The 17678-nt window shown below is 39.4% G+C and overlaps 1 protein-coding gene across 1 annotated transcript in view; it reads left to right on the forward strand.

Annotated features, from left to right (window-relative positions):
• LOC127350580 (ephrin type-B receptor 1-like) overlaps positions 1-17678 on the forward strand; it is an 86476-nt gene that overhangs the window by 41777 nt on the left and 27021 nt on the right. The window contains exons 7-11 of the mRNA XM_051377327.1: positions 2816-3078; positions 6056-6131; positions 7514-7638; positions 16505-16670; positions 17079-17184. Of these exons, the coding sequence (XP_051233287.1) occupies positions 2816-3078; positions 6056-6131; positions 7514-7638; positions 16505-16670; positions 17079-17184 (736 nt within the window). The remainder of the gene's footprint in view (positions 1-2815; positions 3079-6055; positions 6132-7513; positions 7639-16504; positions 16671-17078; positions 17185-17678) is intronic.

Below are 17678 nucleotides of genomic sequence, written 5' to 3' on the forward strand. Positions count from 1 at the left end.
CTTAGGTGCATAATCAGTGTCATTGTAAAAAAGTGCCATAGTGATCCATAAAAACATCCACAGAGGTAACAAATAATGTAATTTATCACCTGTAATCCAGGATTAAAGCTAATTTCATGTCCTACCCTAAAAACTCATTTTACTGGGGCTACATTCTGCAATTTTTGTGATTGTTTTTATTCGCTTACTTGTATTTCAATCAAACCATGTCACTACTCATCATTTATTGCAGTATATTATATAGGGGAAAATTATTATGCCACAGTGGTAATGGTGCAATTTATGGGGTTAATCTATTCTGACAACAGAGAAAGCACATGAAAAAGCTCACCTCAAACAGTTGCAGCAAACTCTCAAATTGATGCTGACAGAAAAAAAATCAACTTCCCCAGTGAAAAGGTGTCAGGTGTCAACCTACTCAGCCTACACAGCTTTGTGAATTACCTTGGTACTTTCAATTCAAGGGCAAAAACAAATGGAGTTACACAGGTTTTTTTTTTTTTCCCAAACACAGCAGCAATGAAAAAGAAGAGTGAAAAACTCTGAAAACCGTGCGATAGAACTTCAATATAGGAAGGAGCTTCAGTTTATTTTTATTTGGTTTAAACTCAATCACATATAAAATCAGATCAGTGAAATGGAAGAGTGAGCGTGCCGTGTGTAGATAGTTGGCTGACAGAAAATCTTTCTCTCAGCATGCCTCGTGGGCTGCATAGGTACGGAGCAGGAGGGTTTGTGTGAGTGTGTTGTATACGTTTGTGTATTTTTGTGGAGAGGTCAGATTGATGCTGCGAAAGCCACTTAAACAGTGAGGAAGTGTGGCTGTAGACTGCAGTATATATCACTCTTTGAAGTGCTTGAAACGGTTTCAATTGTTAATACAAAATGGTCAATTTAAAATATGATTATTACCTCTTTTCTTACTTTTTTGCATATGAATGTGTATTTTCTGTGAACTCTGAATGTCTCGCTGTCTAAAAGAATTTGTACTTGTGCTATTCAGATCAAATGTAAAAATTGAGTGAATATCTTATCTCATACGTACGTGTGTGTGTGTGTGTGTGTGTGTAATTATGAATGCACAGTTTCTCTTGAGTTCTCTCTCTCAGTAGGAATGTTTATAAGATAGCGTGACTTAGATTTTCGAACCCTTTCTGATTGTTTGCACTTAGAGACACCCACTCTGCGGAATCAGAGTGTCTGCTCGACAAATACACGCACACGCACATTCCACAGGGACATCTCAGACGTTTCTTATGACTCTGTGATCTAACATATGCCAAGGTTGAATATCCATTTCATTTCAACTGCTCTTGTTCCAGCATGTCGTGCGGGTGTGTCTGTGTGTGTCGCGGGACGCGGGGATGTGTGTGTGTGTGAATAGTTGAGGAGAAGTGAACCCGCTAGGTTTAACCTTGTGAAAACTCTGGGTTTAAGACTCACGATAACACCCTAAAAACCAGTTTCTCCTCAGATCAAAGAGATGAGCTGTCAGAAAAGAGAGAGAGCCAGCACGAAAGAAAGTGACTGACTGAAGAGTGACAGATAAAAAGAGATTCTCTGGCTTGCAGTGATCTGTTAGGTCACCTTCTGACTGTTAGAGACAGGGTTAGCCCAAATTCACTACATCTGTACCAGCGATACTGGTTGGAAACTACACTCGGCAACTTTGCATGAAGGCAGTCTTGTGAGCAGGAAGGTTCAGAGGGCAGTGGCCAAGGGGTCCTTACTTTAATATAGAATATAATCTAGGCAAACAGGATGAATTAAAGATCCCTCAAACACCCAAGATGCTATGAGACAAGATGTTATTTTCAGTTATTCATCTTAGTCAGATTTATCTTATATTGTATGTAAAATAGGGCCGCATAAGGCTCTCTTTTCTTCAGCAATTCACTAATCATAATGTCCAAATATTGTAGAAAATGTACATCTGAATTTCCTCAAGTTGACACATTGAAATGCAAGTCTAGAAAAACCAAAAAATATTTGTGTTTTTATATGCTAGAATAATGCATTTTAAAATGAAAATTCAAATATGACAAGGATTAATCACATCTCGTCGAATCTCTCCATCTAAAAAATATCGTCTTATATATTCGATAAATATTTCCCTTGACATGTAGTGAAGTAGAGACACAAAGTTACAAAGTGAAATACTTAAAACAGCTCAAATGTTTCTGAACTTAGTACCGGTCCTGTTATTTCCTCCTTTGTTTCTGTAGCTAATCTTGAATCACAAGCACAAACTGAAACAACGGTTGGTTGATTTTCTTTTAATGTAATCTCAGTAATGGGTCAGACGTGTTTATGGAAAATATTGTGGATAACAGGACAGTGATACTCCAGCTCCTGCACTAACAAATACATCAGTAAATCTGATATGATACACCCCCGTCAGACATTTATATTAATGACAATGTGAGACTTCTTGGCTCCCTAGTTACTGTAATATTATATCAACTGAAACGTTTCCAAAGATAGCTTATAGCATAGACGCAGGGGTGCTCTGCGTATACAACAGCTTGCTTAGCTATAAAATACCAGACCCCCTGTGATAGTAAGACATTTATCCATATGTAAGCCATTAGTAGGCACTGCTTAATAAAAAAAAATAAAAAGTGATTTTCTCAAGTGCTGAACATAATGAATTTTGATTACATCCAGGTGTGGAGGAGTGATTTGCTTGAATTTTCCTGATTGATATCTGCAGCACATAAGTGTGACCAGTTATAGTCCTGTTGAAACTAAAACAGACATTGGAAACATTGTATTTTCAGTGTCAACCCTTTAACCTCCAATAATCTTCCTCCAGGTGTCCCTTCGGCTCCTCGCAATGTGGTTTCAGTCGTCAACCAGACATCAGTGCTGCTGGAGTGGCACTCACCACGGGACACTGGGCACCGTGACGACCTGTCATATAATGTCTTATGCCGGCGGTGCCACAGCAGCGAGCGCCGGGCATGTCAGCCGTGTGACGACAGCGTGGCATTCGTTTCAGGCAAGCGAGGGTTAAAGGAAACAAGGGTGAAGATCAGCAAGCTGCGGGCGCATACATCGTACACCTTCGAGATACAGGTTTGTCCACTGTGCACTCTGTTTTGTTCAGCTTGCATGCTGTTAAATGCTGTTGAAGGAATATTCATCTGGATCTAGGTATTCAATATTTGAGTATCACACACTGATCGCTTTAAAGGTGTCTCTGAAAAGTTAACTCGATGGCAGCTATATTTAGGTTTAAATTCAGTTGCAATGGCCACCAACAGCTACCCAGAATCACAGCAAGACGTTTAAGACCTTTAAGAAAACCCTTCCTGCAGCATAATCCACTCCTCCTCTGCTGATCTTTATGCTCATAGTTTCCTCACAACGTACATATCTACAGACACGATTCTTGACACTGTTGCCTCTTCATAGCTTTGCAGGAGGCACAGTACTGGCAAATTGACTCTGCCATGATTCAATTGTCATTGGAGGCCACTGTAACAGCTGAGTCCAGGGTATTTTAACGCTCCACAAAGAAGTAACAAACTTTACAAAGCCACCTTTTAAGCATACAGGCAGAGAGTGATACTTTGCTCAAAAGTTGGATTTCCAGTGGAGAATTCCTTTAACTTTTCACAACACTTGTTACGCAATGTTGAAGGGAGTAACTTTGAAATGTAACTTTTACAAAGTAGGATAAGTGTTTAAAATACAGAGTTTCTTCTCTAAAAATAAAGCAATGCTTTATACTGAGAACTATAAAAACTATACTAAAAAATACATTAAAAACAATCTTGGTCCTAAGTGTGCTGTCAACTCTTGTTATAGTATGTAAATAGCTGCCAGATATTCACTGTGATGCTCAAGGATACCGAAGCTACATAGATGCTTTCTTACACAGGGGCTTTGTGCACAGTTTGCTGTTATGCTGTCATGTTCTCTCAAACCACAAGGCCACCACGATGCCTATAAAGTCAGTACGATGGTGAACCTTTTAATCTTCTGCCATCGGCCGCATTTACCATCAAGGCTGGGTGTCTAAATCAAGGTGACCCACATGGTAATTGTTAAGGGAAGAAAGCGTGTTACTTCCCATTCAGCCTTGTATTGTGAAATATCATCTCAGGTCCAGTGTACCAAATTAGAAATAGGATTTGTGTAGCAATTAGACATATAGTTTTATTATATCTCTATTATCTAACTCACTAGTAATATGTAGAAAACCTTTTTTTATATTTTGGCAAACCTGTTTTTTTTTAATCCTCAGAAACTCAAGGAAAAAGGAAAACACAAAATAAAATGTGAAATGATAACGAAGCAAACAAAACAATATAGAATTAGAGCTTGGAGTAAGCTAGCGTCACTAATTACCACGCCTTTGTTTAATGATTTGCTATGACTGAAGACATTGTTTCAACCGTCGAAATGATTAACGTGAGCCCATGACAAACAGTATGTGACAGCTAATTAGGTGGTCTTTAAAACGCACTGGAATCCTGTTAATTGTGTCTTTGTGTTTGTGAGACGAGAAAGACGGTGAGACCTTACAGTTTGAAGAAGACATCGGCGGTGCTTCTCCGCTGAAATGAATACCAACTCATTGTTGCTGATAATTGACTCTTTGCTAAATTCCTCCCCTGAACAGTGATTTTTCCAATCATAGCTTATCAACCATAACTCTGCACAGAGGGTCTGTTAAACTTCAGATTTCTCAACATGCTAAAGCAGAGTGCATGTGGCTGTAGTAAGAGTGCCGTAAGAGTGTGGAGGGTGATGTATTCCTTTTCAAGTCCAAAAGAGAGCAAAAGGAATTCATTTGTAGTTTATCTCCTCAAATGTAAGCTGCCCTATTGATCATGTCACGTTAACCCAGGTGGTTAGTTACAGAAGACCTAACCTGTACAACCTTTGTGTAATATTGTCTCATTATGTGTCCTGGATGCTAACACAGTCTAGTAGGGTAACGTCAGCAGCAGTCCTGCTCTTTAACACTGCAGCAGATTTTTTTTTTTTTGCCAAACTCATTAGTTAGCTCTGATCCTAAAAGCCTTTTCTCTGGTAACATTAAAAGTGAAACACACTGTTAACAAATACCAACAATAAAGCAGATATCCAACCTCTGTTTTGCTTGTCCAAAATGTGTAAGCTAAGCAGCCAGACTGGGTTACGTTGGAAGGAGAAATCTGGTCTGGGAGCCTGGTTGGTACCAATGTTCGACCCAGATTATCTGGGAATGTGAGGGGTTTACAGATCCAGACCTAAACCTCCAGACCTACTCGCATGTTTGATATTTAAATGTTAAATGATTACATCGGTATGGAAGTGAATGGGAGATGTTGCCAAGCAGTGGTGGACTTGTTAGCCCTTGAGGCTGACAGCTATCATGCTATATACTTATTAACTGGAGACCAACAGACAGTTAAAGTCTATCTGGCTGAATAGACAACCATTTTCTCATTCAGACTTATGTAGCTTTTTCTCTTTTTTTTTTCTCACTGAAAGGCATTGGCGTTACTACAGCAACCTGTTTCGTTTTGAAGTGTGTTAATGTTTGAGATTACAAAGGAAAAAAAATTGGTGAATTTTCTCCTTATGTGCTTAAAGCAACCTGAATTCAAAATTGGTTTGGATTTTAAAACTCCTGCACTCTGAGCCCGTCTTTAGCCTCATTCTGTTAGCACAAAATAATGAATTTAACCATCAAGTGCATATTTAAGACCCACTTACAAGGTTCTCCTTTTTAAACAAATCAGCTGGAAACATTACAAAGTCAGTCTGTGAATTTTCAAGCAACTCATAGAGCTAATGTTAGCGTAATCAGCTATCTAACTTCAGCTGACAAGAATCTGCTGTCATTTCAGCTGGTGAAATCACCAGTCACTGGATAGAGATGATCTTTCTCTCTACCTTTGTCTGAAATCAAAGGCCTATTGTTAGGAATAACCAGGATTTCTGAAGGTTAATTCTGACACCTTTTAACACTGTAGACTGCATATGTGCTGTGCGAGTAAAGAAAGCATGACAGGCCTAGTAACTGTGACCGCTGACCATTACACTTTGTCCTCTACAGGCAGTAAACGGAGTCTCCAACAAGAGCCCTTATCCCGCCCAACAACTGTCAATCAACATTACAACCAATCAGGCTGGTGAGTGGGGAGTGCAAAAGCTCTGTGCGCGCGTGTGTGTGTGTGTGTGTGTGTGTGTGTGTGTGTGTGGATGAGCATTTGTGTATGTGTGTGTAAGCATACCCCGGGGCACAGTGGATTATGCTGGCTAGGGGGATAAAGGAAATTGAGCTACAGCCTTTTAATTCATAAAACATGTTATAAGCTTGTCATCTCTCTCCCTCTGTCTCCTTTTCTCTCCCCTTTCTCTGTCTTTCCTGCACATCCACAGCTTTCATCCTGTTTTCCTCTTTCCCCCGTTGCCTCTCCCTCAGTTCTCTTTTTCTTGCCTTTATCCCCTCTCCGTGCCCTCCACTCTCTCTGTCCCCCTCTCTCAGTCTCTGACAGTGTAATTCTTAGAGACTATAAAGTGAGCTGAGTTACTGCTCCATCAATACTTTATGGAGACAGACACAAGTGATATTTCCACCGCTACCCAAATTTAGATTTAAAAGCTGCTTTACTCTGATGGAAAACACACCATTTACCTCATCTATGGCAACCCAGGCTCATTCCTAATCGAAACATGATCCATTGTCACCCTGCTGCTTTCTGAGCGCATTTGTTACTGCTGCCGGATGAAAAACTCTCTTATCCCTGAAATCTTTTAGGACTCAACAAAAACTGATTTATTTTCAGGTTGACTGCACTGCTGGGGTTTAAATTATGCAGTAGGTTTTAGCGCATTTCACAGGGCCTTAGGATATGAAACTCACTCGACATATAGAGACCCCTGTAAAATGTCAATTGTGGCAATATTAAAAAAAAGACTATGAGGTTTTCAGGCGACAGCTCACTCACACTGTCAAATTATAACTACAGAAGACGCATGTGGCTCATGAGGTATCACAGCATTTACGAGGATTATGGCAGTCCCACGATATTCTTTGTGACTCCGCTGTGTGAGAAGCATACATTCTCTTTCTCAACATAACTTATATCAGTTTGATACTTGTTACTGGTGTAGTATCAATCTCCATGTCTTGATTCCCTCCTCTCTCCAGTGTACGCCATCAACTTAAGTACAAATGTGATGAAAACCATCTCATAAAAAGATCCCAGAGGCAAAACCATGAAATACATTATAGCCAACAGCTTCTGGTTCCTAAAATTATGAGTAAAAATGCATTACAGACATAACTCTTGTTTCCCCATCAGTGACAAGTGCAGTAATTTGTTTTCATGAGCCTGGATGAGGAAACATTTTTCTCCTTTGGGTGTAAATAATCCTTGGCAATATGTCATTACATTACACACTAAATTTCCATATTTATGGTGTTTAAGCATGCTAGCGAATCCTTTAACTGCCTAATTGATTGTGTGTATTTGTGTGTGTGTGTGTATGTATGTGTTTTTTTTAACAGCTCCCTCAGTGGTTCCCATAATGCACCAAGTGAGCTCAACGAGCCGCAGTTTCTCGTTGTCATGGCCACCGCCCGAACAGCCCAACGGAATTATCCTCGACTACGAGATACGATACTATGACAAGGTAGAGTGGGATGATAAATGTCTGTGGGTGTTTGTGTGTGCTTTGTGGTGTCATGGTCACAGCCAGTAATCCATTAGAGTTGATAAAACAGGAGAATCAATATCAACTTCGTCTAAGTCATCTATTATCAGCAGCAACACTGTTTCTCAAATGCTTCAGCTCCTAATAATTTGTAAAGTAAAAGAAACTGTTGTTGGTATGTTTATTTACGATGTGTCAGTCTGCTCCGTCTTCACCTGCGTATGGACAGATGTACATTATTTGGACACAGATGCTGGGTAAAGTAACCATTTAGAGGACCACAAAAAATATTTCTGTGATAAAACATATACATTCCTATTCATGTAATTACACAAATAAGGTATATTTACTCAAAGAAATTGTTAGATTAGTAGGTACAAATCTAACATCTGACCCTTAAAGCAACACCCAGGAGACAGTTAGCTTAGCTTAGCATAAAGACTGGATTCAAGGGGAAACAGCTAGTTAGTTAGTTACTAGTTTTTGTATTAGTTAGCTTTGGGGGTGCTGTCTTACCCTGTCTCCAGTCTTTATGCTAAGCTAAGGTCTCCTGGTTCTAGCTTCATAATGAACGTACCTACAACGTACAGACAAAGAGAGTGGTAATGATTTTCTCTTCGGCAAAGGAAGGGAATATACATATTTATATGGTAATGTTCATCTTACAATTTAATCAAAGATAATTAGGGAAATACAGCAACATTAATATAACAACCCCAGATCATCCAAAACTTAAAGAACTGGAGAAAAAAAAAAATAGGTCGAGGACAAAATTTAATGAATGCATTATTTTTTTCATCAGAAATCGTTGATCCATGATATAACCCAAACTAATTAAAAAAACGTAAATATCTGCATAATAATATAGGTGCAAAATTCAAGTGTTAATTTTAAGTATTATGTGTATATATACCTGGCACGATGTCCTCACTGGATATTTCAGCTATTTTAGCAAATATCTAAAATTATCAACTAAGTACCGCAATGGCCACTGAGACATTCAAACACAACACATTGACACCATAAGAAATTTTGTCACCATTCAAGAAAAACAAAAAACAACCCAAATGCCCAAGAGTCTTTACTTGCAGAACGTACAAGGATACAGAAATCCAGGTCGGCAAACAAGGTCCAGATGAGGCAGAATCCAAGTAATACAGGCTGGGTTGAAAACAAAATCAGGATCAAAACAAGGAAATTCGAGACGCTGGAAAGCTAAGGCATATGACACAAAGACAGTCTGGGTGAGAACTAGTGGATATCAATCAATGTACATACTAGGGAACTAGTGAGGGAATGAGGGTGAGCAGGTGAGGTGACTATAATCAGAGACTGGGTGTGTCTGAACTGACAGCAGAATAATGCGCAAATGACAAGCTAGAATATACAAATGAATAAACATACCGTAACCATGAAAGATTATTATTATTATTATTATTATAGTCTGGTGAGTTCTGCTCCTCTTAAACATGACATGATGATGAATTAAGGACAGCTGATGGCACAAACATGCGAATATCTTCCTTAGATTTAGAATTCTTGTAATGGATGTATTTTTCTCTCACTTTTGCTGGATGTCTATTATACAGTATTATTTCCTAACACGTCTAGATTGATCCGAGAGCTTCAATGCATATTTCATGGAGCCCGTAGTCATACTGACAAGGTGTTACAGTGATGGAAGAGCTCCTCTTTATTCCAGCACACATCAATTGTTGATTGTAGCCGTGTAGCAGAAATGAGCATCCATTTATCAACAAGTGGCTACAGTGGGATCTTGTTAAAGTGTAAGACGACTTAACTAAGCTAAATTTTAAAAGAAAAGTTTATTGATTAATTGAATCCTGGAGCTTTTAGTTTCTTCTGTGAGCAACTGATGAAGTAGTCTGAGTCGCCACAGTTTCATAAGCCGTAACACACAATATGGAATCTAATTAAGATCTGTGGGCTCTGGAAGATCAAATTAAATCAACTGTTTAAATGGTCAAGAAACTCACAAAAGAACTCATGCAGATATTGTGTGACTTGTGCTGCCCACTCTTCACCTTTAATCACTGTCTTATTAAAAAGATAATTATGGACAGTGATTTAGACAAACTTAAACCAACCAATGACCAAAATTGTACTTATGTTGCCATCCTAGTAAAAAATAGTTTAATGATACACTGAAGGTGATGAAACTACATATTTTATATTAATACAATCATATCAGCAGTCTTAGTAATTTTCCCAATGATTTCCCACTTTTTTACATCTCTGATGCAGTTTTTCACTAATAGGCTCCTCATGGTGATTACACATGCTCTAGAGTCTGTGGGGAGGAATCGTACAGTGTTTGTGGACTGCAGCCACTAATACTGCTGTATTGTTGTTGAGTTGTTGAGTGTTGATTGTGTCCTAGATTCACACAGCTCACTGTTGTTGTGGCCTTCAAGTCTCTCTGTGGACCTTTGTGTCTCAATATGTGCCAGAAGAACTCACAGACAGCTGGTTTTACATAGTTAACTTTATCTATGGAGGACAGAGAGATAGACAGGCCACCACAAAGAGTAGAACGTCTCTGCAGGTAACCATCCATTCATTCAGGGTTAGATGTCCCAGGCAGTTGTGGTTAAAGGAAACAAGACATTCAAAATGATTCTTTGTATTTTCTTTGCCATTGTCAACGATCAGAAGATGTAATGATGGAGCTTGAAAAGTGCTATTATGTCAACAAACTCATTGGATGTTTTCTTTATCCTTGCCACTGTACTAATGTGAGATAATAGTCTCAGTACGTCTGAACGTAAGTACAGAAGCACTGTGCAACAGGTACTTCCACGTTTTCCATCCATCCATCAATCCATCCCTTTTTTCTCTGCTTATTTGGGCCTGGGTCAAAGTAGTCCAGATGTACCAGGTCAGCCAGGTGGCAAGCATTGTGTTCAACTTCCATTCAGTGGACCATCTGCGGTTCCCCATATTTTGTGTTGATTCCTCAGTACTAAAGCTCCTTTTCTAGAGATGAAAAAAGATAGATATTAAATAAGACATTTTCCACAGCAGGAACAATATTCTTGACCATTGTGAACGTGCTGTGCTGCTCACTTGTTTTCAGTGTTTTACAGAAGATAATTAAATTTGATGAATAAAAAATTGTCACTGCACTACTTTTTGTTGTGTATGTAAAGATCTTGAGAGCACTGGAAGATCTTTATATTTCCTTAGTTGAATCACTTAAAGGATCCAGTCTGTGTCTGATGAGTTGGGAATGAGAATGGGCTGTGAAGTGTGTAGGAGAAACTAAAGTGGCTGAGAAACTCGCAAAAAATGTTAGATGCCCTTTGTACAGCCAGTGTTTGGTTTGTCCATTTTGGGTTACTGTAGAAACATGGCAGTTCAACATGGCTGGCTCCATGGAAGACGACCCACAGTGCCTGTAGATAAAAACGGCTCATTCTTAGGTAACAAAAACATAACGATTCTTGTATTGAGGTGATTACTCACTAATGAAAACATACCTATGAATATTTTATTTCCTTTCTGCCAATAGATCCTCCTAAATGTTACACACTGGACCTTTAAAGACAAGACAAAAGCACCAATTTATCCACTAGTGGATGCTGCTGCTGAAATCAAAACTCCTATGTCTCTGCTCTGTGAAGCTGTCTGACTGAAGTAATCAAGCCTCCAGCTATCCTGTAGCAAGTTCCTCGTCTGTATGTATCAGGAGACTGAGGCACAACTTCACTGCCAGAGTCCAGTGATCAAATTAGCCCGCATAAAGGATGTCAAACCCAGGGCACCAATGAGGGGCTCTGATTCAGGGATGAAATGTGCAGGACCTGATTGCTTTCCTGTCAAAAACTGCTCCTCTAGGAAAGAAAACACTCTCTTGTCTTCATTGTAATTCAGTCAGTGAGAAGCACAATGCATTTGGAAATGCAAAGTTAAATTAAAAGCATATCTATTACCCAAAGCCAAACATAAGAATATACTCATCTTGTCTGAAGCTGAGCCAACAGCTGCAAAAACAGATAGACTTTCGCTGCAGACAGATTAAAAACAAAGAGCGAAGCACCTACAAGGGATTGTGTGAGATACACCAAAAAGAACAGCATGCCTCCTCATCCACAGCCCACAGTTGATTCCCTGCCATCTTCAAATCCTTTTTACAAAGCTGAAGGAAATAGTTCTTGGCATTTTTTGGGATACCACTTCGAGTCTATGCGATCATTTTGTCTTTTTAATACATACTGTCAGTGAGTTGGTGCTTCCATAACTCACTAAAACTTTGAGATACAAACAGAACTACAAGCTTTAAATGCTCAAGACTCATGTCAACTCTTTTTTCTTATCTATTCTCTTTGATGAAAACACTGAAGCACAGTCCTAAAGCCCATGACTCCAGAGGGCTTGCTCACAGATTCCAATTTCCCAGCACAGTGTAGTATATGGCTATAATTTTGCTGTGCTGCATAAGGGAAGGGAAAGAGAGAGTGCATGTTTGTGTGTGCCATTTTTATTGTTATGATTGTTATTGCTTTTCTTGGGTCAGTATGCGCTACATACTATTGTAAATCCCATAACTAAACTAAATACAGCACCGGTACAACTGTTCATCATTATATAAGTTATTATACTATTTCTACTTTGCCTTTATGTATATTTTTGATAAATAGCATTCAACTTTCAACAAAATCACGTACAAATGTATGTATGCTGGTTTGTGCTTTAAGTATGTAATGTTAGACAGAAGCACTGTGCATACAGAAAACATGTTTACTTTATAATTTCTTAATGCTTTGGCAATATTGTCTTTGTTACATTTGTGCCAATAACGCCGACTTAATTGAATTGAATTGTATGCGCAGTATAATCTTGGTATCCAATACAATTATACATCTTATCAGATTAAAGTCCTACCCTTATTACCACTTTATTTTTTTACATATTATATAAATGGTGCTCTTTACTGTCTTACTCTCACATTTTGAAATGCTTCTTAGTAGCTCACTAAGTGTAATTCCTCTCGAATCAGTGAAGAACATTCATGCCATTATCAGAATTTGGTACTTGACAGCATTTCATCCATTGAAGAAGAAGAATGCATCTGTTGAATCAAAGACAAAGCATTTGCAGGTTCTGCTGTGCAGAGCTCACTGTAGTTCAGATATTAACTGTTTGCTGTCTTCACCCGAAAAAACAGCAGCATTGTTGCTTGTTGAAGTGCCTTAAATCTATAATGTTTACGTTTTCATGCAAATAGTGAAGTCCTCTCTCAGAAGCAAAGGTAGAAGTATTGTGACACTGTTTTAATGCTGCAAAACCTCTTAGGAGGTGGAAGTTTTGTTGTACAAATAGTCTGACTTTGTCACGAGAAAACGTGGTTTACATCCAGTTTCCTACCAACAGTGAGCATTAGTTTCTTTCACCCATGACCACTATCTGTCCCTAACCTCAGCTATAGAGGTGGCAGATCAGAAAATGCTCCTATGAAACGGTTATATTGCTCATTTTGGAAGCCACTGACAAATAACCTGTTTTATGGTGTGAGAGCTTGTTTGAATGATCATATACAGTAAAATCCATAGCCACTGGAACACAAAAAAGACATTTTTCTTGAGCGTATTAGGCTGAACATTATTTAGCAAATTTAGCTGCAGCACCCTTTGCACCCCTACTTCCCATAGTTTTGGTAAAAGTGAAGTTCCGGAGAAAGATGGAGAATCGCAGAAAGAGAAAGTTTTTATCGAGTTTGCCTCTCTGAGAGCAATTAGAGTGAGTTTAGGACAGCGTCAGAAGAACTGCACTCACTGAGAGACGTACTGTAGCAGCCGTCTGACAGTCACAGATAAAACCATTACTTTGTCAAAATCAGGGCAGTGACTTTACTGTTAGTTGGCCTTATTTGCTGCTGCCTTTGCTTTAACATTGTTTAACATGGAAGCCAATTAAGACCCAGACTCAAAATCTGACAATTTGTTCTTCCATTGTTTCTTCTTTTCATTATTCTTCCTTGATACACATCTTAAGAAGGGAGAAATATTGTATCTTACACTGTAGACAAGCCAACCACATAAAGTGACTAATTTTAGCTCATAGCTTCAAGTGAAGAAGTCCTCAGGGAGCAGTTTGATAAGCCTGGAGAGAGAGAGGACAGGTTTTTCAGACAGCTGTACTGTACCTCCTTTTCAGATACTTTGTCATTTCTCCACCTTCACTCCCTCCATCTTCTCCTCCATCCCTCCCCCAACCCTCCTCCCCTCATAGTCACTGTACAGATAATGAGGTTTTAATGTAGTAAATTTGATATGGCACAGGGAGGCAGGATTTTTACCCATTACTTATCTCTGGCTTCCAGACCTTCCCAGATGGGCTGCCCCCTAACCTTTTCACTATGGCGAGCATAGCTCCCCCCCACACACACACCTCCAAATCCAAACCCCAACCCGACACAATACCCCCATTTCTATGGCCACTTCCAAATATAACTCTCTATCTTATTCTCTCACAGCTTTTAACACTGAAAACTCTGTAGTTGTCCTTGTGTCGTGTCCTAATTATGACAATAATAGTCTGGCTGGTCGTAGTAGAGTATATTAACAGTCCACTACTAAGAAATTAGAGCGTAATGATGTTAAATGCAGTGTATCAAGGTACTGGATTAACACAGGATTTAACACTAATAAATGACACAAGACATGTCATATAATAGTAACAATAAAGATACCCACAAGCTGTAACAAAATGGGTTTAAGACCATTGAGGAGGAAATTGGTATTTGTTATTAAAAATTACAATGGTAACTCAATCATTTTCTTTATGTCTTCTTTTCATGTGCCTCTCTCTTTCCACCCCCAACCCTCACTTTCTTCTCATTCTTTTCCCTCCTGAACTCTCCTCCTCATCACCATCATCTCTCTTTCTCTCCTCTTCGCTCTGCCGCCGACCCCTCCACCTCCTTCATCCTCACGGCATGATTCCCTCCCCCTCCTTTCAAGCCATCACCACACCATATCTGACGTTCCCTCTGGACCGTTTCGATTTTGCTGCAGTAAAACCTTTTTATCTGAAGGAAATGGGTGAGAGGAAGCATAGAAGGAGGGCATAGAAAGATGGAGGTAAAAGGTTGTAGCCTTGGGTTTATGAGATTGGCCTGATAGGTCTGATACCTAATTCACCTCAGGAGGAGAAGTGGGCAGAAAGAAGAGCAGATATGCTGGTGGATCTGTCTCTGTGGGCAATAGCTAATTAACTGTATTATGAGTTTGTTATATTTTAACAAGACTAGGTCAAAGAGGTGGGATAAGAGATAAGAAGTCACGAAGAAGGTAGTTGTGGACAAAATGACTGACGACTGGAAGTTAGACTGGAGGGGTGAGGGAGGCAGAAGGAGATTTAAGGTTTAGTAGAGAAGTGTGAGGTCGGAAATGTGCTTCAGAAATTATAATGTAATAAAGAGCATGGAAATTACAGGAAAACATCTTTTATTTTTCAACCCTTGTGGTGTCTTGCATTGCAGATAATTTTGGTTTTATGTGCCGAGGTTTTGAATTATGCCCTTTTCGCTTCCTCTCCGTCACCACCCGAGTGAAATGGTAGTAAATGGAATTCTGTTTGTGACATTGACATTTACAAAATTTAATTGCAACGTGTCTTTCCAGAAACAATGACCCAGTATCTCTACAGAACTTACTTTTCATTGCGATAACATAGAATCAGTCCCAAACAAAACTGATATTTGACTTATTTGAGTAAAATGTACACTATTTTTGCAAAGGGTTTTTTAAATATCCATCAAATAGCCATCTACTTCTGCTGTTATAGGGCAATTACATTAATTACATATTAAAACAAGGCTAGGTTACCACTTTTAGAGTAACTTAACAGCTTCTAACTTCTCACCTTGCTGCTGTAATACAGAAGTGCACTCCTGGTTATGTCAGTACACTTTTAGGTGTGGTAGCAGATGCAACCGAGCAAACTGACCACATCAGTGACGCTGGATGTTCTCAGAGGTAAAGAAAAATGGGTTTCCTCCTGATATTAAGTTACTGTTCAAGGGTCAGTTCACTCAAACACAAAATGTTTTGGTTTTATGTGCCGAGGTTTTGAGGAAGTTACCAAAAGATTTCTGCCCCCAGCCCAATACAATGAACGTGAAGAGATTTTTACTTGGTACACAAAAAATTATCATTTGGAAATAAATTATAGCAACATGACCCAGTCATGGACAATCTACATACCTCTTTACTTTCATTGTCACCTTCAATGGAAAATATGTAACCGACGTCAGTAAATAACTGGGACAAAATCTCTTGAAAAAATAGTTTTTATATGTAATCTTTCTTTGCTCTCAGTACCACAAATGAAATTCCATTCGCCTGCATTGTATTAGCGTGGAAGTAGATATCTCTATATGGACAAATAACCAGGTGACTTTAGTAATTTGGTGAACTGATCCTTTAAGGTGTAAATGAATAGATAGATATAGATAGATATAATTCAAGTGTGTGGAGCGCAGAAACAAAATGTAGTTGAGGGTATTTAAACTGTTCTTTTTTATTGTTGGAAAAAGACAAAGAATGTGATGAGACTGGCACAGTGTGACAAAGATCCACAATGAATTCAAACTCAAGATGTTGCAGTTACACCATCCTGCCAGGATGTCTTCATGTCACAGCCTGAAAATGGTGAATGTCTCAGTTTGGACTGGAACTTTGGAAGAATTTATCTTGTCTTAGCTGAAGGCCAAAACTGAGTACTAAATTTAGTCTCTCTTAATATGTGACTGAACAGACTATTACAGTCTGTCTTGGATCGCTGTGAAACATATTAATGTGTCTCTCAACCTACTCTTCAGTCCCAGTTGTCAGAGCTGAACAGTTCAGTGGTCCAGAGCGAAACACCCAATGTTGTTCTGGAGGGTCTGAGGCCTGGGACCGGCTACGTGGTCCAGGTGAGGGCTCGCACTGTGGCCGGCTACGGAGCCTACAGCAAGGACATGCTCTTCCAAACACTCACCGACGGTAAGTGGGTGGGTGGGTGGCTGGAGTGTGTGGAGGTGTGTGTGTGTGTGTGTGTGTGTATGTCGGTGGAGATTTTATGGTGAAGAGGAAAGAGAGTGCAGGACTGAGAGAGGGAATTTGAGAGGGTGAGCAAGAGTGAAAATCTGGCTGTGAAGTAATTAAATTCTGCCCTACTTTGTGTGTGTGTGTGTGTGTGTGTGTGGCATGAATTTGTGTGTGCTTCCAGTCATGTAAAATGAGCCTTGCAAATGATATTTAATGTGTGTTTGAGAGGGAGAAACTGTCAGGTATATATTTTCCCTTCCAGAAATGCTCAGTTGTGTGTATGTGAGCGAGTCTCAAAATAATAATAACCTCTCTTTCCGTGTGTGTGTGTGTGTGTGTGTGTGTGTGTGTGTGTGTGCGCAGATGAGTATAAGTCAGAGCTGGGGCAGCAGCTCTCCCTGATTGCAGGCTCTTTAGTAGGTGGAGTGTGTATCGTCTCATTGGTAGCAATCGCCATCATCTGTACCAGGTAAAAAACATACACACACATATATACACACTCTTACACACACCGCCCATCTTCTACAAGTACACACACACAAATCCTGCGTGTGTGTGTCACAGGAATATCCTAACTGGTAGAATTAATATCCTGTTACAAACGTTACATAGTTTGAAAAAAGGGGAAAATCTGATTATATATATTTCAGTATGCCAACTGTTTTTTGGCCTTTTACACAGCAGACATTTTGACTTATCACAGTAGAAAAGCACAGGTGTTACTGATACTAACCCTGAAACAGAAGCAGCTGAATGGAACTCAGCCATCATTAATTTACACCTGTGCTTTTCCTACTGTGACATGTCAAAATGTCTGCTGTGAAAAAGTGAATTATTTTAGCAGAGCTTTCAACCACATCTCACAATCTGGAGCGTCAGTCACGTGATAACAGGCTTTATGATCCCCACCCCCTCTATATGACCATCTGTTGTCATGTGAAGCTCCATGCTTTGGTCATGTGA

The sequence above is a fragment of the Dicentrarchus labrax genome, unplaced genomic scaffold (assembly GCF_905237075.1).
Source record: "Dicentrarchus labrax unplaced genomic scaffold, dlabrax2021, whole genome shotgun sequence".
Taxonomy (NCBI): Eukaryota; Metazoa; Chordata; class Actinopteri; family Moronidae; genus Dicentrarchus; species Dicentrarchus labrax.